Here is a 27,800-nt window from a genome sequence, read left to right on the forward strand (position 1 = left end):
TGCTTGTGTGGCCACCTTAAGTAGCAGCTTTTAAGCCATGTTTCACTTTTCTGTTTGGTCTTCACAGTTTCTTTCAGAAAGCAAATCAGTTTCACTTATCCGTATCCAACTTAGTGAATCAACAGAACCATTTGTTGAATGCAAACCTTAAAAAAAAAGTCAGCCCTTTAAAGGTACTAAGAAGATTTGCATTTTTAATTGCTGAGGCTTCAGAATGGAAAATATTTGTTAATTTCACTGAAATTAAGCTAGAGTGGACAAGTAAATACAGAACACACAATATATTTTTTTTTACATTGAGGAAATGTAGAGCTGAGTTATGACAAGGAGTCTGTCAAATGCAAAGATTGCCAAATTTAGCTTGAAAAAAAGCGAAGTGCTTTAACAGGATGTCATGCAAATTAATACGGAGTGTATTTCAAAGTGCCAGTTTGTAGTGTTGGAATTAGGAGTTTCTTCATGATCAATCTCGATGAAAACAAAATAGGCAATGAAGAGAAAATTAGATTTAATTGTGTGCAGAACAGGTGACATTAATATACGTACAGTGCTATATTATTGTGTCAAATGATGTGGCAAAAAAAGGAAAATAGTAAACGCGAGATTTACGATAAAAATGCATTGATTAGTTTGTTTTCATACGGACTATGAATGCGTCTAAATCCAGACACGCCCCCTCGGTCTGTTAGTTTCCGCCCACAAAGTTACTCAGCCAGGTGACAGCTGAGCCAGCAGAGGAAAAGCACGGCTGCTCTCTACGCAACCAAACAGACCAAATAACGATACGTCTCCGCCAAACCAAAGTCTAGTACAAACACGCACTTAATCATTACGTATACTATCTATTTTTTGTGCTTCTTCGGAAAGCCCGTCTTTCGCTGGTTGTTGCAGAGCTAGCAGGACATCGGGGACGCTAGCTTGTGACGGTTGCTACCGGAGAAGACTCAACGGTCGGTTGTATTTCTGTCCAGGTAACGTCAGACAGCCGCTGAGAATATGTCAGAGCCGGCCGGGGATGCGAAGCTGGAGGTGAAACAGGCGAGCAAAGAAGTGAAAGAGAGCGAAAACGTGGCGGAGAAATACTCTGCCATGACCGTAAGCAAGAACAGCGAGATGAACATGGGAGAGCTGTCGACGGTCTTCAGCGCGGTGCCCACTCACAAACCTGTCAAAAAGGTAAGAGTTAGTGTCCGCATAACAGCACCGTGGAGGACACTGAGGTATTAAAACAAGCTGTGAGATTATACAGCCGGACCTTTTACTGCTTTTAGTGCAGTATAAATACTACTAATTCAGGTTTCTGGTCATCACCGAGGTCACTTGTACCAGTTGCAGGTTGTAAAACTGTCCACACTGTACTAAGTAGATGATATTCTCTCGTCAGTAAGGTAAATAAGGTGAGTAGCCTTAATCTCTTGAAAGGTAAGCATATATAACAGAGTTTGAGGGGTTAAATATACACTACTAAATAATGGCTTAAATGTCACAAATAACATGGACTGAGTCTTAATCTGGGTTGCAAAATAAAGCAGATACCTATACAAACAAGTGAAGAAGCATCAGAAGTATTCCTATTGCATGTAGTAAGCATGTTACATATGCTCTACAAACTTGCAAAAGGAGATCTTAAAAGTTTTTCCTTTTTAGGAAAGTAGTAATGGAAAGTCACACGTCCTGTCGCAAGTCAGTTTGACCATTTTCTACACGTGTCCAAGTAGACAAACGTGAATAAAGCCTGAAATCAGAAGTCAAATTATACAACCTGATACCACACATCACAAAGGGGCTTTACAGTGTGTACGCCCTCCATCTATATACCCCTTTAATACACGGAACTAACAGCTCTCTTTTTCTTTTTGGTCATCACAATTTCTATCTGAAAGAAAATCTGTTGCAGCCAACCAGATCCAACTTAGCGAGTCAGCAGAACAATTTGTTGCGTGTAAACCTTGCAGAAGAAAGATGACGCTCTTAAGAAACAAGGAAAAGTTGCGCCTTGAATTCTTGAGGCTTGACAATGGAAAATATTTGCACACTTCATTGAAGTTTAACTAAAAACATTGAGCTCAATTGTGACAAGGAGCCTGTCAAATGCAAAGTCCAAGCATGCACAGCTCAAGATTTATTATAGAAGCTGGCAACATTGCTATAGATCTACTGTTTCACATCCTCATTCTCCTCTTGGAAGGACCTTTATACAGCTTGCATTATTTGGAGCCTTTGTTTGGCTGAAGAGTGTAGAGTTGTGTTACTGGAATGAAGTCAGTTATGCTTGCTGAGCATCACAAAGTTTTGGGTAACTGACTTCCTGTGCCAAATAATAAAACAGATATAAGGTCATAGCAACACAGTTTCCACAACTTACCTGTTGTTTATTTATTGCATTGTTGGATCAGGATTATAACTGTGTCCTGAGCAGATGACTGATTCTTTCATTTATCTTATAAAGTCACATGTTGCTCCTGTCTGTTTTGGAGAACTTTGCTGTCCATTTAGTTTATGCATTTAAACTCCATGTTAAAAGCCCAGGAGAAGACATCTGTTTCATTGCTGAAATGGCTATCTTATGTCAAAGTTTGAAGTTATATTGCTAAGTCATGTAGTTGATGTTTAACTATTGATGTTGAAGCTAAGCTGACGGCTTGCGAAATTTAGATAATGCTTAGGTTTGGGTTTTTAGCTACTTTTAATCTTCAAGTACCCCATTAATCACATTTGACACACTGACTAACATGTAAAACAAAGCAATGGTGGCTCCTAAATAACACAATGTTAAGCAAATTCGAAACACATTCTAGAAAAAGGCGCACAGGAAAAGAGATACAGATTTATAGTCTGGGTCAAATGAATTCAACTCATCTGCTTTACTTCAACTTTAACTTTAGTTTCCCAAAGTTGACACTTCTCTAGCAGACAGGTAAAACACGAAATGTAAACATAACAGACATAAAACATATTGCAAATACATAACACATATAGTAAAACCACATAGCCCAGGTGCCGAAACCCACCATGCCGGCTGACACAAAGCAGTTTACATCAGCCAGTCCAGGCTCTGGGACCCTGAAACACACACCGTCCTGTCCAGGGGAAAATATGTGGTGTCTTGTCACCTTAATCTCAAGAGAACTGCTTCACACATTGTTCTTTGTTGCCATGTTGTGTAACTGGTATGTGGAAGGTTTTCAACACTGGGCTGAAGCCAATAAACCAGCAACTGACTGCATTAAAATGAGGAACCCGACTCTAATTTACTGATAAGAGAATGAGACTAAGTGGTATTAATGATGGGAATGTCTCTCTCGCGGTTATGCACACATATCAGGATGAACGTTCGCGGGCTGATTTGTCTCGGTCTCATTCAGTCTGATCCTTTAAATCATAGAGCCTTTTTTTCTTTTAGCTGAGGCTTGACATTGCAAATATAATGAAAACAAACACATTCCAGAAAGTGCTGAGGTGTAGGGATCTGGCCTCTCCACTGGTTCATACCTTAACTTAGGAGTTTGCATGAGAGAAAACAACACTGCAGCACCTGGAGGTCTTTTTATCTCTACCTCATGTTACTTCAGTGCATGCAAAATCCCTGTCTGGGTAGTGCTGGGATAAAACGATAGCTGACCAGGCATGAAGCTTGGTACACACAACAAAAATAGCAGCTTTTTTCGTCTTGCAGATCCTACGTTTGCTTTGCAAGACCACTGACGTAATCCTGAAAAATATACAATATTTAAATAAATAAATTAACTGGTTGCTGATATTTGATCAGAGGCAAAAAAAAAAAAAAGAAGTACAGGGATTGGTAACGCTCACGGGGAGTAGTCCTGTCCGATAGTTGTAAATCTGTTGTTGAAATTCAGACCAGCACACATTGCATGTCAGTCACTTTAATGTCACATCGTAACCAAATGAACGTCATTGGTAATTTTAAGCTGCAATGCTCACTGAAATAAACTGTTCATTCCAACCTAGAGAGCTGTGTGCATGTTTTTAACAGTATTGTAGAGCAACTTTTTCTTTTATTTTTTCCAGCGGGGGTTCAAATGATGTGAGTGGGAATGTTTTGATTGCAACAAAGCTCCGAGGGGATGTTCACTGTCATTACACAAGCATGAATCAGACCGGAGGTCATCCAAAATTGGGCTTGGGCAGTTTCATTTTGGAACATCATTTTTGATCGCGCAATGTCCGTTGGGCTGTGGCCAGACATCTATTTTTGGCAATACAACAAAATAGGCTTACTAGTTTGAGTAGGATTGAAAAGGATCATGTTGCCAAAGTGTTTTAGCAAAGAAATTCATTCCACTCTGTTCACATCCAGTCAAGTCTGCTGCTGCACCAAAAGTAGTGTTCTTTATTTAAAATATTAACAGCACGCAAACTGAACCACAGTATAAAATATGAATCTGTTTCTATCTTTAGATTTTAGGGCTAGTTTGGTTTTCATTTAAAGTAGCTTCAGTTTAAACATGCTATGAAATAATTCACAGTAAATAACACGGCTTTTGTTTATTGTAGCAAATCCAGTTCGTGGAGGACAAGCAGGAGTTCAGCAGGTTTCCCACTAAGACGGGACGCCGCTCCCTGTCCCGATCCATCTCTCAGTCGTCCACAGACAGCTACAGCTCTGGTAAGAAGGAGACACAACAAGCATCATGGCTGCATGTGTATGAAATAGAATGTTTACCATAAATTTAAGAGTGTTTTATTCTTTATGTTAAGTGAGTGTGGAAAGGGAAACAAAAAGAGATGGGGAATATGGAGCTCTAAATTCAGTAAACCATGTGATTTCATTTTACATAAAATGTCAGTAACAATCATTTACATTTTTGTGTTTACAAAAATTCTTTTTATGCTTATTTTTCTAGTCTTCATCCTATTTTAAAAGAAGCTAATCTGAAACAAAATAAGCAAGTGTTAATGAATTTTCCTTTTCCTCCTCAGTGTCTTCAATTTAGGCTTTTTCAAGAGCTCTGTTTCCATTACAGCTGCATCCTATACGGACAGCTCTGACGATGAGACCTCCCCACGGGACAAGACACAGGTCAACACGAAGGGCAGCAGTGACTTCTGTGTCAAGAACATCAAGCAGGCCGAATTTGGCAGACGTGAGATTGAAATCGCAGCACAAGGTAAAACACAGAGACAAAGTGACCCTAGCACTTTGCTTAAATGTAGTCCAGAAGTCAGCATAAACATCTGTCATAAGATATTTTAAGCTAAATATTGCTGAGATTTTATAATATAGCTATACTAATGTGTGTTTATTAGGTTCTGCTTTTCAGTTTGTGTCGTTTCAGATTTGTTGAGGACTGTTTTAAGGGGAAGAAGCCTCTGTTTGACACAAATACAATATAGCATCATGAAATTCTTTCTCTTCTCTCTGAGTGCAGGGTTTGTCATGATAAGGCCTCCCTGGAGCACACAGGGTTAAAGGCCCAACATTTCATTTAATCTACTTACAGAAATAAAAGCACGATCACCTACTACACCACATTACCACACATTCAGAAAAAATTAGCAGTTTCAAATGAGCTTGTAAGACTTGAAGTAAAAAGGTATTATCTTTACAAATATAGAGTGGGTCTGGGAAGAATTAATAACCTTTCTTTGTAGTTGTGGACTTTATTGCTTTTCTTAGTTTGAATTTTGTTAGGTTTTTTCATGCATCGTCTTTTCCTGCTGTCTTCTCCACTCAATATTTTTTTCCCCGTTATCTTGTTTTCAGATATGTCAGCACTGATCTCACTGAGGAAGAGAGCGCAGAGTGAGAAACCATTGGCGGGTGCCAAGATTGTGGGCTGCACTCACATCACTGCCCAGACTGCAGTAAGATTCCTCTGTGACATTGAGCTTCAACGCCCAAGCAAAGGCTGCGGTGTGATAGTGTCTCATAATCAGAATAGGATTTTCCATTTTAATCATAGTTGTTGTATTTCTTACTTTATACCAGCTCTTGTATTACCTGTCTTAAATGATTAGACTGATGAGTGGACTGAATTTACATTAAATTGACTGTTCTTATGAGCCAGCATCAGCTAACTGATTCTACTGAGTCAAATAAAATATTTATTGTAACGTCTAATACATGCATAATACAGAACTAGCTTACCATTACCTTACGTATTCACCCCTTGCTTATCTGTGTTTTTTTCAGGTGCTGATTGAGACTCTGGTGGCTCTCGGTGCTCAGTGCCGATGGACTGCGTGCAACATATACTCGACACAGAATGAAGTAGCTGCTGCTCTGTCAGAGACGGGTAAGCAGCAGAGATAGCAGAGCATTTAACACCTTCAGTCCATTACATGCACATAACTCTCTACAGAGAATTTCAATGCAGTGTGTTCCCACTCATGTTTGGAAATCATGCGTGTTTTACTTGATTACAAACAAATTTATGATCCTAGTAGACCATGTGTGTAATATAAAGGGTTTTTTGTGAGCAGAGATTTGTTTCTCTTTGTGAGTATCTTGTGTCTTTTCAAATCAAGGTTACTGTTTGAAAATGTTAAATAAGCTTTTGAAAATTCAGCCCTGGAGTGATAATGGGAACACATAAGATTTTTCTTCCATGTAGTGAAGAAGTAGCACTACGGAGCCCTTTATCTTTGGTTGCTATGTGATGGTCTAACTATGTACTAAATTTCCTCAGTAGACCTTTCATGATCTGACAAGCTGAACAATTCACAACTCAGTGGAGACTGTGTATTTTAAAGCGGGTTGGGCTCTTGTGTTCTGTTTAGTAATTTATTGCTGTGCACGCTGGGCTTTTTATTACACTATAAGGCAGTTATTTACTGTTATTTACTGTTATACTTGGAGTTGTCATACAGGACAAGGACTTTAAAAATGTCTTTACAAAATGGGATTATATAGACTCCAATGTAGTCATTTTCTGTTCCGCCAGATGAAAGGGACTACCTCATGTGGGTTATTGATGTAAGATTCTTCAAGATATTGGCCATCTGTTATGTTTCAGGTGTGGCTGTGTTTGCCTGGAAGGGGGAATCTGAGGATGACTTCTGGTGGTGTATTGACCGCTGTGTCAACACTGAGGGCTGGCAGCCTAACATGGTTTGTGGGAAATTTTTTTTCTCCCTTGGGGACAACCTCTAGCCGTAAGCTCTAATATACACTGAACAGCCACATTATTAGAGCCATCTGCCTAATGTCATGATGCTATAACAGCTCTGACCTGTCAGGGCCGGGACCTGTCCTGTCCTGTAGCACCAAGACGTTAGCAGCATTCCTGTAAGTTGTGAGATTGGACTTGTTTTACAACGCTTTTACATGTTCGCCGAACAGTTTCTGTAGTGTGACAGGGCATACCACTGAATACTGTTGCCATGAAGGGGTGTACGTGATCTGCAGCAATCTTTAGGTAGGTGGTACGTGTCAAAGTAGCATCCATATGAATGCCAGGAATCAAGGTTTCCCAGCAGAACATTGCTCATAACATCACACACTGCCTTTGCCAGCTTGCCGTCTTCCCACAGTGCATCCTGCTGCTTCCTCAGGTAAATTATGCACCCGGCTGTCCTCATGATATATCATGAAACGGATTCATCAGATTCACCTTCTCACTTTGCACCACAGTCTAAATCCAGTACTGACTGGTCTGCAGCTATGCAGCTCTGTCCACTGTAAGCTGTGATACAATATATTTTGTGACACCTTTCTATTACAGCTAGATTTTAATATTATACCCTAACCACATGGGCCAGCCTTCCCTCCTCATATGCACCTTAGACACCTATGACGCTGTGGCCTGTTTACCAGTTCGCCCTCCTCAGACTACTTTTGGTAGCTAACCGCTGCATAATATGAGCACCGTAGAAAATCTGCTGTTTTGCAGATGTTCTGATCCAGTTGTCTAGACGTCACAATTTGGCCCTCGTCAAAGTGTCTCAGATCCTCACACTTACCCATTTTATTCTGTTTCCAACACATCAACTGCAGGAAATGACTGCTCACCCTTGACAGGTGCAATTGTAACAAGATAACAGTCATTCACTTGAGCAGTTGGTTTTAATGTTGTGGCTGATCAGTGTATGATTGCAGTAGAGATGACTGCTATAGACAAGCATAAAATCAGCAGCAGAGCAGCTGCTCTTTCATTTGTAATAGTATTTGTCGGGCAATACTTTTTTGTCCCTCTGAAAAGGAGTGGATAAATGCCAGGCTCTGAACAAACATTCATATTCATAAGGAAGGAATGTAACTTTGTCCTCTGTCCTTCCAGATCCTTGATGATGGAGGTGACTTGACACACTGGATGTACAAGAAATACCCGAATGTGTTCAAGAAGATCAGGGGCATTGTGGAGGAGAGTGTCACTGGGGTTCACAGGTAATTTATTATTTCGTAGATATGCACTACTACTTTTATGTATTTAGTGATACCTAAACTTGTTCCTGCCTTCTTCTTTCTAGGTTGTATCAGCTGTCTAAAGCTGGAAAACTGTGTGTGCCAGCCATGAATGTCAATGACTCTGTGACTAAGCAGAAGTTTGACAACCTGTACTGCTGCAGAGAGTCAATCCTGGATGGGTGAGTAAGCTTTGGTCTTAGGTGCACGATTACTGGAAGGCTCAACAGGAACATAGTCCAGCTCATTTGTAAACACTAGTACAGTTTGTTTATTGCAGAACTTTATAGTGACTAATGAGGTTTGGAAGAAATACACCATCCTGTGAAGGCTCTTTCTTGTATCAAGAAAGCGATCTGGTGTATAATACTGTACGTTAGCCTAAACTGGTGAGATGAGTGTGAAAAATAAATGATGTGTGCCTACCGTGTCCCATCCACCTAGAGAACGTTGGAAGAGCTGTGAACTTGGCTTTGTTGTTTAAGGTCCTGGAATTTTCCGTGAAGTCACTAAAGGTAGCAGTGGTGCTCCTTCCACTACTGATAAATGAGAAAAGTTCATCAACTTACAGGTTAACGCTGCTGATTTTACACATCAAAGTCTGCTAAGAGGTCTTGAGAGTACTGCTGCATTTGTGAAAAAATGTTGTAGAACCTTTTTGGGGCTCTGGAGGAAGTTGGGTACAGTCTGAGTAACTTTCCTATTTGATGCCATTTGAGTCTGTATGTGGGACTGAAGAGTACAAGTTAGAAAATATGGTAGTGTTGATACTACACTCAAATCTCTTTTGTTGATTGAACTGCACTGTGGGTGCTGCTTTTGGTTTTTGTCTTTTGTTTTTGAAAAGAAAGATAAATGCAACAAATGAAAATGAGAATAAGTTGTCCTGGTGCATCACTTTTGATGCTTTATTTCTTGTTTGTCCTGATCTCATTACAGAGCAACAATTAGTGAAGCACTCTTTCAATGTTGGCATTGCAGCTAATTCTAATAGTTCATCATAGTTCTTCATTGTAGTTGCATATTCAGGGTCACATGGAAAAGCTCAACAAATATTGCTCCCATCACAGAGCTCATCATCACTAAAGACCAAAACCACATTCATTAGATTTTTTTTGTACTCTTCTACCATTCACGTGACAAGATTTCTGGAGTCTGAACACAGAGTGAAACAGCCTGAGAACACAAATGTTAGTTTTGTTACCCTGCTGTTAATTATCGCCACAGCAATGTTTGAATAGTCTGGTGTTATTTAATAATGTCTGTACATTTCTGCGTGACATTGGTGCTTTCTACGGCGGTCGCTCACAATTTATTGCTGGTCCTCCTGATTAATTATCAGTAAGGTACACTGGTGTCCTGTATCAGGTGATCCATTATGAGATATGACACTGTATGTCAGCATCACCAAACCTCTAGATGTCTTGTAATGGACAATTTAATGAAGCAGGATCTGCTTTATAAAGAGCAAAGCATTATATTTTAGACAGAAACAGAAAATAGATTACTTGAAATAACTATGTTGGACATTTAAGTAAATACTTTCACTCTAGCTTTTGGTACATACAGTACCAAATAGCGTTTTACTGTGTGTCATTGTAGAGATGCCAGATTTTGGAATCTAATGCAGACCGGCAGTTTTGCCACTTTCACAAAATGTGCTAATTTTATTTCTCAAACCTCTCTAGCTTGAAGAGAACCACAGATGTCATGTTTGGAGGCAAGCAGGTGGTTGTCTGTGGGTATGGGGAGGTGAGATATGTCTTTTAACATTAGCATGCCACAGGAATATTAATCATATAGCTGTAAAAACCTTCATGATGACAACGCATGCCCTAAAGTCATCACACCAATAGCTGCCATTTGACTGGACAAAGTTTAAAAGTGCCATCGCATTTCTTTGTCTGACTTCAGGTTAGGATAATGTTAAATAATTGTGTTTGCATGGGACTGACAGGTTAATGAATTAATCTGGATGATATTGTATTAGGGTGATTGATGCTCATGAACTAACTATACTGTGTTGATTATTTATTAATAAAGATGGAGTGATCAGGACAGGTACGTTTGCTTGTCATGCAGTATATTATTTTGTCTTTTCAGGTTGGAAAAGGTTGTTGCGCTGCTCTGAAAGCTTTGGGAGCCATTGTTTATGTTACGGAGATTGATCCCATCTGTGCCCTGCAGGCCTGGTGAGCAAAACAAGAACTGTAATGATCACCATGCTGGATGTATTAACACACATATTAGATATGGTAGCAGGAGTAACAACAAAGTACAGCTTCTCAAACTGTCCACCAGACAACATTTTTTTTTTGTTTTTTGGTCGTCCAACAGATATATTGTTGAATAAAGTGGATCATATTGTTCAGTTTAAACTCAAACACAACAGAAGGGCAGGAAGCCCTGCCCTTCAGCTGCATTGATTTACTTAGCAATAAATAATTGATGGTTTCCTGTTTGTCACTGGCCTTGTCAAAGCTGAAAGTTGAACTTCCTCCTTCTTTTGTGTGTAAACAGCATGGACGGATTCAGGGTAGTCAAGCTGAATGAGGTCATTCGACAGGTTGATGTTATCATCACATGCACTGGTAACTCCACTTATGTACTCATTGGAATGCACTCTCATGGGATTACATTTTCCATAGCCTTTCAGCTAGTTATACATGCTTTTAAGTTCATGGTCCTCTGCGGGGATTTTTATGATGTCCTGTGTGGTATATGATGAACAGATCCAAATTATGTGATTGTGTCTTTCTGTAGGGAATAAGAATGTTGTCACCAGGGACCAGTTGGACCGAATGAAAAATGGCTGTATTGTCTGTAACATGGGACACTCCAATACTGAAATCGATGTGGTAAACTTTAATGTTAAATGTATACTACAGACAGAAGTTTTTGTACATTTAAAGGGCCCATATTATGGACAATTACAGGCTTATAGTTTTGTGTTTGGGGTACATTAGAATATATTCACATTTAATGTTCAAAAAAGTAATGATTTTTCTCATACTGCACATTGCTGCAGCACCTTTTTTCACCTTCTGTCTAAAATTTTAGCTCCTGTCTTTTTAATCCCTTGTCCCGAAAAGCCCACTCTGCTCTGATTGGTCAGCTCGTCTGCTGAAATAAAAGCACTGCTGGTTATGTACGGTAACCCCAGATCTCTCAGCATAGGGATCAGATGCGTTTCATTAGGCTGACTTTTTTTTGTTTTAGAGCATTCTAAACTTAATGCGAGGCAGGCATCTTGCAAATTTGTTATATGGTTGATAAATAACGGATTAAAAATTTGGACTCAAACGAGGCATTTTAGGCAGGTGAAGAGCAGTGTTTTCTGTGGGAGAGAATACCTCCTTCTGAACAGGACTTTAGGCTTTTTAAGTTTGTAGACCTTTTATACACACAAAAGAGAAGCTGCATAAAACTTTTAAGAATAGAGAAACCCCTCCCAAAGATAGTATGGGCCCTTTGAGATGTTCTAGTTTTCACCAGCATTTACATGCATGTTTAAATAGCACCTACCTGATATTCTCATCCCTTTAGGCCAGTCTTCGGACCCCTGAGCTGACCTGGGAAAGAGTTCGTTCCCAAGTGGATCATGTCATCTGGCCAGATGGCAAAAGAGTTATCCTTCTAGCTGAGGTGAAAGCCTACTCCTGTTTACCTTGCAATTATATACAATAAATATAGATGTTGTGCATGTGAGGCCATTTGATCTCAGGTCTTTAGCTTCCTTATTAATCAGCAGTGTTAGACTCATTTGTGTAAAACACGTTTAAATTAGTTGACTGGACTTTCCTGTGATTTTAAGCAGCTTAAATACCAAAGCAGCAATGAGGCCGTAATACATTCTTGATGAGATTTATTCTTTGAGTCAAATAGTCGATTTCTTAGTTTTATCAATTTGATTTTTATTAGTAAAGCACTCATAACAGACAAAGGAGATAAATTTTCTTGCACTGTTATTGACTGGTCTCCACTACTGAAAATAGTTTAAGTATGATTTCTTCTGTAGGGACGTCTCCTGAACCTCAGCTGCTCCACTGTCCCTACCTTTGTGTTGTCCATCACAGCCACCACTCAGGTAACATTTTTATAGAATTAATTATATAAGCATTAGATTTATTTATTATATGCTTATAGCAGCTTGAACCACACCATACTTATTAAGTAGACAGCAGAGCACAGTGAATGATCCGCTGTGTGCTTTTCCATTCTCTGTAATTAGTTGGCCATCCTGGCAGATAAGCTCATGATCTGACCTGCAAATGTCATCGTGTAAAGGACACAGCATGCTGTGGGCGTTCACAGATGTGTGCTCTGATTACTGCTCTCTAGTCAGATGTTCATAGTTGAATTTATTACTCTTTGTTAAATTCATTATGTGCAACTGCGTTTTCATTTCCCACAGTGTTATTAATGTGTTTGTTTTTAGGCCCTGGCCCTGATAGAGCTGTACAACGCTCCAGAGGGACGTTACAAGCAGGACGTTTACTTGCTTCCCAAAAAGATGGGTGAGAATTAAACCACTTTTAGCAGTATTTACATGTTCAAAGCTTACAGGCAACATTTCTCAGGGTAGGGCTGTGGGATTGGAATGCATGAATTAATTTCTCCCTCTGTCTCCCTTGCATGCAAGTTTTGAGATTACACGTTAAGATCGGCATTAGATGGAAATTGTAATAATTCCTCTGTGAACTTGCTTGTGCACTCTGGTGATGGTGATGCTGTAACTGGTGATCTGACTTATCGGACACATTGTGACAGTTCAGTTCAGTGCAGTTCTACTCAGAAGACAAAAGATTTCCAGTGTTGAGTCTTCTGTTTGTATCTCTTTCTTACTAAACCACATCTCTGTATTTCAGATGAGTATGTTGCTAGTCTGCATCTGGCCACTTTTGATGCCCACCTGACAGAGCTTTCTGACGAGCAGGCAAAGTACCTGGGTCTGAATAAGAATGGACCTTTTAAACCCAACTACTACAGGTACAGCTCTGCACAGTTTGAATTTATTGTTACTTGATATAAAATAGTATGGAACTGTTTATTTTCTTTAAGTAATTGAACAATTATTTTTCAACCATTTCATGTTAAAAATCTGGAATAAAATTAACAAGAGCCCACATTTACTTCTGAACATTAGTTGTTTTACCTGACCAACAATTATAACAAAATAACTGCACTCTAAATATACATTAGAGTATTTTGCTGCTGATAGAGACATAGAGAGTAGGCTGTTCTTAAACACACTCATTTATATAAATATGTTGTGACTGTTTGACTTTTCTTAGCTTGATTTGTTGTTTTTTTTTATCCACAGATATTAATCTGCAAATCACCACACCTCAAACCACCTGTATGTGGACAGTTCCTGATATTACCTGTCCTCCAGGCAACAGAAAGATTTATGTATATTGTATTTTATACTCTTCACGGGATGCACAGCTTATATTTAGATGTATTTTAGTGGCCACGGCAGGTTTTGCTTGACTTGCTGCTTCCTACAGATGATGCACATTGCACTCAGCTGGCTTTGAAAAGGTGTTGACATTTATTGCATGTGTGTCTATACCTTCAGGTTCCTCTCTGATAGCCATTGAAAAATAGATCAATATATTGTGCCAAAATAACTGTGAGAAGGGAGGGGAGGGTTACAGTTTTTTTCTGAAATGTTAATGGTTGGTTGTGAAATCATTTAAACCTACATTACTATTTTTTGTATAAACATTGTATCAAATTCCTCCATATAATGTAAAAGGATCATTTGAAAAAGCCAAAACCACAAAACTCCACAGCTCATTGAGCTTTTTAGACACTTTTAGTAGAAAATTAGTGTAAAATGTCTCCTTTAAGTGGGCGATTGTTTGCTTACAGATGAGCCAGAACAACTTCATAAGCTGACTGTAACTCAAAGGTTTTTTGGTTTATTTTGGGGTATTTCTACCATCCAGTCTTCAAAAATGATCCTTTAATTTTTTTCTTTTGCTTTGATATTGAAACACACTTAATACATTCCATCCACAAGTTACAGAGGAAATGTCCTGACCTCATTAGTATCATCACCATTACTTCTAATCTTCAGCAGATCTGGGTAAGAAAAAAAGGAACTTCAGTACTTGCTGGCCAAAGCAAACATAAGAAGTGAGCTTGACATTTATTTTCCTGAAAAGAATGTGTCCATTTATGAGGTTTTGGTGTCTGGTAAGAATCACATCTGCACCTCAGGGCATTCAAATTTCTCAAAATAATTGTAAATATTTTTTTTTTACCAGATCTACACTGTTTCATTATCCATGTCTAATCTCACTATCATTGTTATGGAATTACAGTAGAACTGTAAATAACTTAAGAAATTTTGATACTGTTTATGATCGATGTCATCTGTAAGGTTTAGCTGTTAGGAGTAAATGGACATTTGCAATTGTGTATATTTTGTTTAAAGCTGAGGATTGTTAAATACAGTTAGATTTGTCACAGGGCTCTGATCTTGTGTTAAGTAGATGATGTCTGTTTTTTAATTAAAGAATTTTAACAACAGAAAAGTAAACTCCTTAAATACTCTGGGACTAGACATGGATAAGCTTTGTTTTCAGCACATTTAACTAAGCAGTTGTGTTAGCTTTACCTTTCAAGTTATCTTGTGGTAATATAGCTATTCTAATAACACAATGTTTTTAAAAAAAAAAAAGATTTTCATTGTTCAAAAGGCTTAAGCACTGTTTTGTGAGGCTTGTGAAATGCACAAATGCACACTTCTCTATATTCACGTCATATTTTAAAAAAAAACAGCGGACATATTGAGTAATGTAGTCAGTGATTAATTTTTTATTCAAACAACACAGAGTCCTGGTGGTTGTGTCCTGCTGAATTTAAAGCTCTTCAACACATTTCTTCATGCTGTACTATATGCTGGTAGTCTTTTGGTTGATGTTACCCCGGATGGTTGACAGTATTGCTGTCCTACCAATCACCTTGTTACCTGTATAAGGTGATGGTCCACATGTATTCACTAGGTATCCTGTCACATCAACTTTGAAAACACTTCATCTGCATTCACGGGTCATTTCTGTATCACATTTGTGCAGTAATTATGAATGAAGAAGCGTATTCATGTATCGAATAATAGCCTACAATGTGCTATTGTGAAGTGCTTTCATCTTTTCACTAACAGCTTTCAGGGCATTAGAACCAAGGACGTTAAGTGAGGACATTATTGTCAGCAAGATGAGTGCTGTAGCCATGGTTACTGGTCAGTTGACAGTGCCTTGTAACTCACTTAGTGATTTATATTCACATGTACAACTGTGTTTCTCTCCAAGTATGTTAATGCCTTGGTTGTTATTCTGCAATATACAGTGATAGCTATGCAGCACATCCTCCTTTCTTCTGTCCAAAGTATTTTACGTCTGCAGTGGTGGAGAATTGATTAATCAGTGTTTCACATTGCTTGAATACTATGCGTTTAATTACTGTGAACTGTTTTGACATTAGTAAGAAACATTTTGCATTCTGATATGTACTTTTACCATTGATTTTTAATAAACACTTGTCATCACACCTTTATTTTTTGTAACAGCCATACACTTCAAAATCATAATAGCACTTGAAAAACTGCTTTCTATCATGAGTTCCTTTGCTTTAACCAATAATAATGGTGGTTTTAACCTAGTTGTATCCCTAATATAGAGACAAATGAATGTGCTATTACTGGATAACTCTTATCAAACTGAAGTAAATGAGCATACTACTGTGATTTGACGGTTGTATATTGTTGCATTTGGATGCAAGGGTGTGTAAAACATGCATTAGCTTTAATGTAAGCCTATATTTTCAACACTGTAACTATAGTTTAGTTTGAAGAACAATGTTTCAGCAGAATACAACAAATTATATTTCTGTGCACTGTTTCCTTTAATAAACCGCTGTTTAAATTTGAAAAAGGCTCAGATACATCATTTCACATGAGCAATTAGGCCTTCATAGGAAAGCATGTTTCCTATGTGGGCAACTAGCTGAAACAAGTTGTGGTTATTTGAGGTTTAATGTTGATGGGAAGTATGCACTACTAAAATATATGATAAATGGGGACAGGCACTGCAGTGCTAGCAATAAAATGTAGATATTTTCAGCAGTAATAACTTTATTGACATTATATTCAGTTCAGACAAAATTTGAACAGTGTACTTGAGGCATAAAAACATTTAAGACAATTACAAAAAACAAATACTGCAAACAATGAAGAAGAGGCAACGAAAAGCAACAGATTGTGTAAGGAGAGAGACATAGAGCTCACCTAGCTGCAATATAGCAGAAAGCTGAGGGATACACAAATAAAACATCATAACATGTCTTGACATTGCCTATTCTCCCTATGACACACAAACACAACACACATATGCTGTTTTTTTTTAAAATTTAAATTCCTTATTTATTTGCCATTCTCTCTTTTTTAGCATCAGATTTAATTTCTTTTTAACACTTATTAAAAATAATTTCTTGTATTTATTCATTTATTTATTCTTGAATTAGACCATACTTGATGCTTTAGCAATGTTATTAACCTTATATTCATGCCAGTAAACCACAGTGAATTACACTTGCTCAACTTCTACACCAGACGTGGCAACAGTAACCACACTGATGTCATAGAGGCAGATTCTCGCCGGTCAAGTCACATCTCGCGAGAATATATGCGTCCAAAAAATTATGGACGTCGGTGGGAACGGTGGTGGGCTACCTGTAAACAATAAACAGAGAGCTATGCTACCTAACAAGAGCAGGGGCGAATTCACCCGCAACCCGAGAAAAGATTCAGAGGTAGGTAGACTGAAGCCTGTGATGTATTTTCCGGACGAGTTTTCAGCTAACCGTAAACACAGAAGGCCTTTCCTGCTGCTGATGCTGTAACGTTAGCTAGCTCTGTTAGTGCAGCTTAACTAGTTTACTAACGCTAACCGATAACTAACTACAGCAAACGAGGCTTTTTGAATAATTAGTGAGTGTACGGAGCTGTGCGGTGTTTTATTTGTGATCCACTGTTAACGTATGTAATGCTGAACAGCAGTGTAGCTTAGCAGAGGTAGCTAGCTGTTGTGAGCCGGTGTTCCCTGTTACAGGCCAGGCTGAACTGTCTGTCAGGAACCGGGAGACCTGTTGAAAACTGAATCTTCCAGGTCCTATGAAACACGCTTCTTATTTCTAATGTATTAACCTGCTATGACAGTGTAATGCCACTGCAGTTGTGCCAAAATTGTCATTTATGTTGTTTATAGGGAGAGCAAAGTTAGCAACTGATGGATTCTTGTGCTTGAACATTATTGCAGAGTCTCTGAAATGGTCTGATTAATCATATCATGTAAATGATCCTAGAAAACATACAGAGAGTGTAAGAATGTCAGCTGAAGTCTTTTCTCTCTGATTGTAAACTGAATATCTTTGAGTTTTGGGAAAACAAGACATTTTTCAACTTGGCTTTCGAGAAACTGTGATTGTTTTCAGCAGAATATACAGAAATGTCTTATATGACATCCTAAAGACCAAATAATCGATCAGTTAATGAAGAAATCAATTGAGAGATTAATCAAATTTGTTAGTTGCAGCCCTAGTCGTTAATACACACAGTTGGATCAAAAGTACAGTAAAGTAAATGCATTGAAGGTGAAATATAAAGTTGTCAAAGATGGATATTCTCAGGTAACATAGAAATACCCCAAAACTATACTGAAACACTACTACAGGACTTGACTACCTCTTCTTAGTAACTTTGGGTTCCTAAAGTAGTTCAAATTGTACAGTGTATCATAATTCTGACCCACTTGTCCTATGCTGTGAGAACTGAGTATTTTTATGTCATATTTATATATATACAAAGCTGATAATATGCATCATATTTAAACATGTAATGTCTGGAAGCAGATCGCTTCAGGGCCTCCACAAATGCCTTCCAATGTTTGGTTTCTATGTTCTCTGGTGATGTATTTCATTGTCAATTAAAGGGGTAAGACAAACTTATTCCACTAATACAAGTCCATCAACATTGGGCTCATTAAAAGTTGAACAAATAACAATGAAAATGTTTAATGCAGATGTAGTAGTAGTAGTAGTAGTAGTAGAAGATATTACTTCTTCATTTCATTGTTGTTTTTTCATTGGTAGCCATCTGTCTAATTGATGTACTATGTCATATATTATGCACAGGGGCTGTCTGAGTCTCCAGATCTCGAGTTTGAATATTCTGATACAGACAAGTGGGCTGCAGAGCTGTCAGGTGTGTGATCATCATGAGGAAGTCATTCTTTAAGAACCTATAATCTAGCTGTAATTATAATTGTGTTCAGATAACTAAAAAGTACTTTATGTATGTTGCAGAGCTTTACAGTTATACTGAAGGACCAGAGTTTGCTCTGAATAGGAAGTGCTTTGAGGAGGAATTCAGACCTCATGGTGAGTAGTTTATCATGCAATAGTTGTAGATTTAAAATGAAAAAGTATGTATATTGGAGTTTATCAACTCCACCTTTGCTTGGTGATTGCCTTAGTATCTGATAAGAAGTGGACGGAGCTTGATGCAGCTCAGCACAGAGCTCACGCCATGCGGCTGCTGGACAGTCTGGAGGTCATTGCCCGTGAGAAGAGGCTGAAAGTTGCTCGAGCCATTCTCTACATGGCTCAGGGTCAGTCTATGTCATTCATTCATGATTTTAAATAAAATAAAATCAAGCTTAAAGCCTTAATGATCAAGGGGGATTATTTTGCTCATCTGTATGCTATGTGGTTCTTCTTTTTCCTCTTTAGGGACCTTTGCAGAGTGCAGCTCTGAGGCTGAGGTGCAGCACTGGATGAGATACAACATATTTCTGCTGCTTGATGTGGGGACCTTCTCTGCTCTGGTGGAACTGCTAAACATGGAGATAGAGTATGTTTACCATCAGTTTTCTCGCACAAGTAAACCTGAATTTAAAAACCCAAATTTACAAATTTTAATTCTGGAAAACATTAATTGACATTTTAAAGTGCAACAGTGGAAGCACATTTAGCATCAGCGCTTCATGAAAATTTGAATTTAGTTCAGTAAAAAGTTGTTTTTTAGCTTTTTACTGATGAAAATTTGGTCCAATCACCAAAAAAGTACTTGACTGGAAAGCTTTGTCAGATTTAAGATAAGCAAAGTAAAAACATAATTGGTTGGCTTTGCTGTGCTTGAAGATAGTTATTTTTTGTTGTCATAGTGTTTGTGTAGAGAATCTAATATTATGTGATCCACTGTTTGTTTTTCAGTAACAGTGCTGCTTGTAGCAGTGCTGTCAGAAAACCAGCCATCTCGCTTGCCGATAGCACAGATCTCAGGGTGCTGCTGAACATTATGTATCTGATGGTGGAAACTATCCAGCAGGACGACCCAGCCGACAAGCCTGAGTGGAAAATCATCAGGGAAACTTTCAGGGCAGAACTGGGTACATTTCATCAGAGTAGCTGCAGTCACACCCAAGATATGTACAAAATCTACTATTTCAATTAATTTCACGTGCTTCTCTATTCCAGGATCTCCTCTGTTCAACAACGAGCCCATTTCCGTCATGCTCTTTGGTATGGTTACCAAATTCTGCAGTGGCCATGCTCCACACTTCCCAATGAAGAAGGTGTTACTGCTGCTGTGGAAGAGCATCCTGGTGAGAGATTAAAATATCTGTGTAGTGTCCTACATAGTCTCATGTGGTGTAAAAAGAAAATACAAAGTTTTAAAACTCTCATGTTCTCTGTTTCAGTTCACGCTCGGAGGGTTTGAGCAACTCCAAAGTATAAAAGTCCATAAACGTGATGAGCTGGGTCTTCCTCCTCTCCCAGAGGACAGCATTCGAGTCATTCGCAGTATGAGGGCGGCTTCTCCCCCTGCATCTGCATCCGACCTCATAGAGCAGCAACAAAAACGGGCCCGCCGTGAACACAAGGTAGCTTTTGCTGCTGTTGCTGCTGCCTGCTCTCAGAACATTTTGCTGGTTAAAGCCTGCGACAAGTAAAACATTTCTTCTTGCCCCGACTGGAGCAAACCTTGCCAGCTGTTTAGTGGGAATAATGGGATTTTCTTGAGTGCTATAGATAAGTGTTAACCCTTTAAGCTGCAGTCAATTCCAGCCATTTTCAGTACAAAAAATCGCTAATATTCTATTTGTAAATAAAAATATGACGAGAAATACAGGGAATATTGGACGCGCATCGCGAGGTGCATTTCCTTGAAAACGACCGATTCGTGGATTTTATACAGACTTCAGGACATGTTTTGGACAAAATATTTTACTGGCTTGTTTCGTCTGGATGTAAAAGGTAGGATTATGGCCGTTTTTTGTGGAATATTTTCATCTGTGTGTAATAATGAACCTGGAAATGTGAGTCGCGCTGTGTACGTTGAAGCCGTGTACAGAGAACGGATGGATGGATATTCGTTGTTTGTCGGACAAATGTGTTTATATTACCCGCTGTGGTAATCACATCTGAAAGTGGTTTATACCGGCGGATTCATGAGAATCTAAGCTTTCCATCGGCGTATCGTGTTTGTATAATCACGTTTGCAGTTTCAGACATTTAGCAAATTGCTTATGCAGATCTCAAAGTGTACCGCGGGCGGGACACTGAAGCGCAACTGAAGCGCAACGGGTTAACTTAGACACGATAAAGCCTGACTAATATGTTATGAGCTGATACTTGCCAATCACAGATGTCAGTGCATATAGATATGTGATCTAATATACACCAATATGAAAACTTGTTTGTCACAGGGCATACAGTGGACTTGGTGTGATTTAGAAATGGTGTCATCGCCATCACATAGTTACGCAGCAGAGTGACTCCATTGTTAAAAAATGTGTGCAGCACATATGGCAGAGTATTTATCATAGGAGAAACGATAGCTGAGGAGATAATTGTTGGTTAGAGCCAAACGGTGTCTTCATGGCAATTTTGTAAGCAGTTTGAAAAATATACCACAATTGTTTGTTCTCTCAAATCCAGTCTCAGCGTTGGCCCTAAAATCTAGTATCAGTCAGACTTTAGTTATGATCGTATAGAGTGAATTGACATGTAAACATTATAATATGTTAACTCCATTACAAGAGAGAGTGGATGTTCTCTGTAGTTAGGCATGAAAATTATGTGTATATATGGTCAATCAGCCAAGATCAGTTGGAAATCGGACGTCTGCAAAAATCCATTATTGTGCATTTGCATAAAGTTGTCGATAAAGACATGGCATTGAAGCAAACTAACAAAAAAATTCTGTCTCTCAGTATTTCTCTCTGTTTCACAGTGTAGAAGCTGCATTATGGACTGAATAGTTTAACAAGTCTTTTCTAACTATTTAAACCATCTTTATACAGAGTGCTCTTATACATCTGGGCTGCTTATTATACATTATTCCACTTCTAAAATTGTTTATTTAGGGGAATGACTGTTGCTTCTTTCTGGCAGGAAACCTCCATGCATGTAATGTTCATAGTAGATTCTTCAGTTTTTGCATTTAGTGCCTTCCCAGATGAGTTATTTGTGACCTATATTCTGTGTTTTGCCCTGCTCCAGCCACAGTGTAATGATCCCTTAATGTTTCCTGATGTTTCACTCAGGCGCTGATCAAACAGGACAACCTGGATGCATTTAATGAAAAGGACCCTTACAAGGCTGATGACTCTCGTGAAGATGAGGATGACAATGATGACAACGACAACTCGATAGAGGCAGAGACGTTCCCTCTGGAGAGGGATGAAGTGATGCCTCCACCCATTCCTCACCCTCCATCAGAGAGGGTCTCCTTCCCCAAGGGTCTTCCGTGGGCTCCTAAAGTCAGGTACTGTTCACTCTCACTGGACCATAATACTGAATTTGTAATGACTTCTGACTTCGGAAAAATGCTTTGTAAATAAAATGTGAAGAAGATGATTTGTTAGTTCTGTCGTCACATTCTTAAATCTGGCATAAATGTTTGGAGATTTTCAGATTAAGTGTGTTTTGTGATATTTTTGTCTTTGCTCCAACAGGGAAAAAGATATTGAAAATTTTCTCGAATCCAGTAGAAGTAAATTCATTGGTTACACACTTGGAAGGTAAGTTTTCTTTTTTTCCTGTAACTAAACATGCCAGAATAGATACCAGTTGCCTCTCATGTTTATTTTTGCGCATGCCTTGCAGTGACACCGACACAGTGGTTGGATTGCCCAGGCCAATTCATGAGAGCATCAAGACGTTAAAGCAGGTATAGCAGTATTTTGTTCACAGCACTTCTTTAGTAATTTTCCCCCCTTCTGAGTAGTTTAAGAATTTCACATAGCTATAGATCTGTTGGGCGTTAATTTATTAATGTTCCTTTTTTTCCCTCAGCACAAATACGTCTCTATAGCTGAGATGCAAGTTTCAAAAGAGGAGGAATTTCAGAAAACCCCTCTGTCTGGTGTAAGTCTAAAGAAACATTCACTTTCATATTTCAAGTCAGTAAGTTGTTGAATCTGGTGAATAAGATAAAATATGTTCTTCCTCCTTCTGTTTTTGAAAGTTAGGCTTCTTGTTCCAGGCCAAACTGTGTGGCAAAATTATTTTTGTGCTTTATGTCTGATGTTTTCTTTGTCCTTGGCATCAGGGAGAAGAAGAAGTGGAGATGTGCTCCACCGAGCTGCTCTATCAGGGAATTCTGCCCAGTTTGCCTCAGTATATGGTTAGTGCTGTTCATGGCATAAAAGCCTCAAGAATGGATACAACTGTGCTGCTGTGGGACAACTCATACCACAGTTGGGTTATAACTTAGATTCTGTTAGGTGTTTCATACTTTCTGTGAAGTCTAATAACATGTTATGATGTTTACACAGTTAGCTGTCTCTGAAACCACAAGGTAGCAGCACACTTCAGTTTTTTAGATTCATGTAAGTGGACAAGTTATAAAGGGGACAGTTGACAGAAGGAAGCAACTACTGTTGGCTGTTGTAGCACAACTGGACTCATTTGAAAAAGGCGGTACTGTCCTAATTATATTGATTATGCTTTAAACACAAAAGACCAAAACATGAGTGATAAATAAAGGCATTTAATTATGTTATAAACAACAGAAAACAGGCTACTCATGGATAATGTTAGTTGTTGCAGGTGACTTCTTTCAGTCAGAGCAAGCACTGCTGTGGTTCGGTCTTAAGCAGCTTCCCAGAGAGGTGACGCTCCCGAATGCACAGTAGCAACAGGTTTTCAGCTGGTCTGACAGTCTTGTTTGCCAGTATTGATGTAGCAGGTTCAGATGGATAAACAAACCTGTAAAGTTTGGCTTGTGAGGCAAGCAGGGGTCTGCCATATATAGTTAGAGCTTTCTGTACCTGCACAGGGTAAAAGACTTGGTCCATAGTCATTCTGGCTCACTTTGACTCAGTACTTTTGACTTTATCAAAAGAAAGAACATTTGCAGACGTGGCAAAACGGAAGCTTAAACTGGAGAAAAAGAAACTTGGTAAGCGGTTATGGGAAAAACGGTATGCAAAAGTTCAAACACAAACATAAGAAAAGGCACTGGAAACAAATGGTGATGAAATAAAAACAGATAGGGAAGTTAATAAAAGAAGGACAAGAAGTTAAATGAAGCATCATACCCAGAAGTTAAAAGCTGCTGGAGTGACATGGAGTCAGATTTCTTCTGTTGGTGAACTTATTAACTCCACAGTCTTTGGTAGTGGTTCCACTGGGAGAGAAAAGATTGTTAAGATGGTATAAAGACAAAGTTCTCAAATTTGGACATTTATATTCCACAATCCATTCAGGCATTTGCCTCATCAGTGTGTCTGACACTGCTTCAATTTGCTTTCTTCAAATCAAGTCTTTCCAGCTCAGCTCAGTGGTGAATCACTTGTGTAAAATAAATGTTCTAACATCAGAGTGAAGAGACATTACATTTATAGTCCCCCTACAAACATGAAAATCTGTAGTAGTTAACTTGGTAGTCATTGCTTTATCAGTGTACAAATATCAGCCACCTCTGGATGATTTCCTCGTCATACTGACATGATGGTGTGTTTCTCTGATTGTCAGATTGCACTGCTGAAGATTCTGCTCGCTGCAGCTCCAACATCCAAAGCCAAAACAGACTCCATTAACATCCTGGCCGACGTGCTGCCCGAGGAGATGCCGTAAGTGGATTTAAGAGCCTGCCAACTCCTCCTCCTGTGCAGCGTTATTTGCTGAGCACGGACAGTATCCTAAGTTTAGTAACAATATAAAAATTGCATTAATGCGGTAAGTGGAGAGGTTTTACTGCTGTCAACTGAACTTTTCAAAGTGACTACAGACGTATCCTGTCAACGTAATTTGATTCAGACATAAGTAGTGTGGTTGCCAGAAGATCATTTTAGCGGAAAATGTTTTTACCGTCTCCATGGAAACGGCAGCAGAACATCGTGTAGCTCCAGAAGCACGTGTGTAGGCATGTAACCATGTCACGTAGGAATCCCAGCCAAGGTTCTGGTTTACAGACCTTAAAGCGTTTTTAATTAAATGTGAACAGTATAGATTGTCTGACCTGACCTGAGTTTTCTTGTGAGGCTCTTTAAGGAACTGAAGCAGTACTTATCTCTTCTCTGCAGGACCACAGTGTTGCAAAGCATGAAACTCGGTGTTGATGTCAATCGACACAAAGAGATCATTGTGAAGGCCATTTCTGCCATCCTGCTGCTGCTTCTGAAGCACTTCAAACTTAACCACATCTATCAGGTGTGTACGGCACACTTCTTTAGTCACGATTCAGTTTTATTGTGTCACTTTATTAGATACTGAAACAGTTAATCTTATTCTTGTTAATTTTACTTTGATTTAAGGAAATGTTCATCTGTAACTGAAAATGCTTTATCTTTGTGTGCTGTTGTGTAGTTTGAGTATATGGCTCAGCACCTGGTGTTTGCCAACTGCATCCCCCTCATTCTGAAGTTCTTCAACCAGAACATCATGTCTTACATCACAGCTAAGAATAGGTACTTTCAATAACAGAAGTCTCGATTCATATTTACACTCAACATCTGTGAACTGTACTGAAGTTGCTTTTATTTCACTGCTCTCAATTTTCTCTCCAAAAGCATTTCAGTACTTGATTTTCCATATTGTGTGGTGCATGAGCTCCCAGAGTTAACCGCGGAGAGTTTGGTAAGTTTTTTGATTTCTGTTGTTTTGCATTTGTTACCATCTGATTATTCTGACGTAACAACGTGGCATTTTACTGTGGATGGTTTCTGTGTTACAGGAAGCAGGAGACAACAATCAGTTTTGCTGGAGGAATCTGTTTTCCTGCATTAACCTGCTGAGGATCCTCAACAAACTGACCAAGTGGAAGCACTCCAGAACCATGGTGAGAGCGCTTTACATCAAATGTACCATCATGAATAGAGTGTAAAACATATAGTGTAGCTCACTGCAGCGATCCTTTCTCTACCAGATGCTGGTTGTGTTTAAGTCAGCTCCCATCCTGAAGAGGGCGCTGAAGGTCAAGCAGGCCATGATGCAGCTCTACGTCCTCAAACTGCTCAAAGTGCAGACCAAGTACCTCGGACGCCAGTGGAGGAAAAGCAACATGAAGACCATGTCAGCCATCTACCAGAAGGTCCGTCATCGCCTCAACGACGACTGGGCTTATGGAAACGGTGAGTGGAAACCAGAGCGTTGTTTTCCTTAAAGAAAACTGTTATTAATGGACAATACTGAGCCAAATATAAGTTCATAGCTTTTTCTTGAAATTATATTGGAAAAAGAGGAAGACAAATTATAAACTATTCTACAAAAATTTTATTTTTAACATTCAAGGTTCTTTCTGAATCGTGAATAGAGTCTTAGTTTGTCTTTATGTCTTAATGAAGTTCAGGATGACTCGGCTCCCACTGAGTCATCATTGTACCAAACCAAAGGACACTAAATGCTATTTTCTGGGATCAGATCTGGACGCTCGTCCCTGGGACTTCCAGGCTGAGGAGTGCGCTCTGCGGGCCAACATTGAACGCTTCAATAGTCGGCGTTACGACAAGAGCCACAGTAATCCAGACTTCCTGCCTGTGGACAACTGCCTGCAGAGTGTTCTGGGGCAGCGAGTGGATCTGCCTGAGGACTTTCAAATGAATTACGACCTGTGGCTGGAGCGCGAAGTTTTCTCCAAACCTATATCCTGGGAAGAACTGCTACAGTGAGAATCAGCCTCTCACAATATCCTTGATGTGTTTTTTAAAAATCAAACTGTTTCAATCAGGAGTTCAGACAAAACACCAACAGTGCTCTCACTGATCAAACACTGGGCAAAGTGTCGCGTTGCATGTTCTGTGCAGACTGAAGGTGGATTCCACTCAGAAGTCACCCAGGTGCTGACTCTGAACCATCAGTGTGCATCAGTGCGGTTTTACAGTTTGATCGGGGCTCCAACCAAATGCTTTATGTGATGAACTTTTGCCTTTAAGAAACTTAGCATTATTGTTATTTCAATCCACTTGTTACACAAAAAAAGACATAATTGTTTTGTATTTAGGTTCCCTGACACTTTTCCTTCCACTCACGGTTTTTACAAGAAATTGATGATGATGAATTTGGTGATAAATTGCATCTGTGGACTCAAACCCAAGTCCTTCCCTTGCTCTGTGTGCCTCTAATCTGCTACAGTGGGTCACTAACCGACCTGGAAAGCACTACATGACAACTTTCATTTTAAATACATTTATTTGGAATACATTTTAAGTATTAACTGTTAAGACAAGGCTGCCTTCAGCACATGTAGGCTAATTAATCTAACATTCCTCAATTTCATCTCATCAGTTTATCTTTTGCAGACAGATGAAAGGAGTGGACGCAGGCTGTTTCTGTTGGTCAGAGTTTGTGTGTACAAATGAAGACGTGTTAGTTTTTAATAGTTACCCTCTGAAGGGACTGATCTCCTGTTTACCAGATTAACCTTATTATTGTTCTGACTACAAACTGTGTCGTGGGACCATCGAAGTCATCGTTCAGACCTCCATTGACCACCACATGAAACTACAGCTATGAATTTTTACCTAAGAACAAACTCATTATCGTCTTAATTCAGTTTGCTGTGCAGTCACTAACATAAACAGAAACATTTCTGGTTTGAGATCTGTTGTTTCTGAGTTTTGAACTGAAAGTTAGAACTTAATTTTTTTCCAGTAACAGAACCATTTTCCTTCCTTTTTTTAACACCATTTTTTGTTTGCTTGTTTTATGAACAAGGTTTAGGAAATGAGAATACATGTAAATTGTGAAACTTATTTATCATGGCTTTCGTCTTTGTTTTACATTGACTTAAATACTGTAATAAAATTATACTGTCATTCATGTTGGATTTATTTTTCTTTGTTAAATGTTATCCTTGTTTTTTTTATGTTGTGATAGAGATACAGATACAGCCATGGCCATAAGTTTGGACACAGCA

At 38.9% G+C, this 27,800-nt stretch overlaps 2 protein-coding genes across 2 annotated transcripts; both read left to right on the plus strand.

The window, feature by feature from the left end:
- The first annotated feature begins 675 nt into the window (after window positions 1-675).
- Window positions 676-16,311, plus strand: LOC110957232 (S-adenosylhomocysteine hydrolase-like protein 1). The gene is made up of 17 exons (XM_022203140.2): window positions 676-1,176; window positions 4,519-4,630; window positions 4,989-5,132; window positions 5,729-5,829; window positions 6,158-6,260; window positions 6,981-7,075; window positions 8,244-8,350; window positions 8,434-8,550; window positions 10,057-10,120; window positions 10,472-10,560; window positions 10,889-10,959; window positions 11,132-11,226; window positions 11,915-12,013; window positions 12,387-12,455; window positions 12,807-12,885; window positions 13,237-13,357; window positions 13,692-16,311. Exons 1-17 carry the CDS (start codon window positions 997-999, stop codon window positions 13,696-13,698), a joined length of 1,653 nt encoding a protein of 550 aa, XP_022058832.1. The 5' UTR covers window positions 676-996; the 3' UTR covers window positions 13,699-16,311.
- A 727-nt stretch (window positions 16,312-17,038) lies between these two features.
- Window positions 17,039-27,703, plus strand: strip1 (striatin interacting protein 1). Its single transcript, XM_022203141.2, has 20 exons — window positions 17,039-17,188; window positions 18,569-18,638; window positions 18,740-18,814; window positions 18,910-19,044; window positions 19,166-19,286; window positions 19,649-19,824; window positions 19,913-20,040; window positions 20,137-20,319; window positions 21,985-22,205; window positions 22,396-22,461; window positions 22,547-22,610; window positions 22,736-22,807; window positions 22,992-23,066; window positions 24,419-24,516; window positions 24,970-25,096; window positions 25,253-25,353; window positions 25,456-25,522; window positions 25,620-25,724; window positions 25,812-26,016; window positions 26,306-27,703. The coding sequence occupies exons 1-20, from the start codon at window positions 17,078-17,080 to the stop codon at window positions 26,551-26,553; spliced, it is 2,448 nt and encodes an 815-aa protein (XP_022058833.1). The 5' UTR covers window positions 17,039-17,077; the 3' UTR covers window positions 26,554-27,703.
- The last annotated feature ends 97 nt before the right edge of the window (window positions 27,704-27,800 follow it).

This window comes from Acanthochromis polyacanthus, chromosome 5 (assembly GCF_021347895.1).
Source record: "Acanthochromis polyacanthus isolate Apoly-LR-REF ecotype Palm Island chromosome 5, KAUST_Apoly_ChrSc, whole genome shotgun sequence".
NCBI lineage: Eukaryota > Metazoa > Chordata > Actinopteri > Pomacentridae > Acanthochromis > Acanthochromis polyacanthus.

Coding starts and splice junctions, on each gene's coding strand:
- strip1 (XM_022203141.2), top strand. CDS start 17,078: ATGGACGTCGGTGGGAACGGTGGTGGGCTACCTGTAAACAATAAACAG. Junction 19,045..19,165: donor CATTCTCTACATGGCTCAGG/GTCAGTCTATGT, acceptor TTTCCTCTTTAG/GGACCTTTGCAGAGTGCAGC. Junction 24,517..24,969: donor GTGCTGCCCGAGGAGATGCC/GTAAGTGGATTT, acceptor TCTTCTCTGCAG/GACCACAGTGTTGCAAAGCA.
- LOC110957232 (XM_022203140.2), top strand. CDS start 997: ATGTCAGAGCCGGCCGGGGATGCGAAGCTGGAGGTGAAACAGGCGAGC. Junction 11,227..11,914: donor CCAATACTGAAATCGATGTG/GTAAACTTTAAT, acceptor TCATCCCTTTAG/GCCAGTCTTCGGACCCCTGA. Junction 12,014..12,386: donor GAGTTATCCTTCTAGCTGAG/GTGAAAGCCTAC, acceptor TTTCTTCTGTAG/GGACGTCTCCTGAACCTCAG.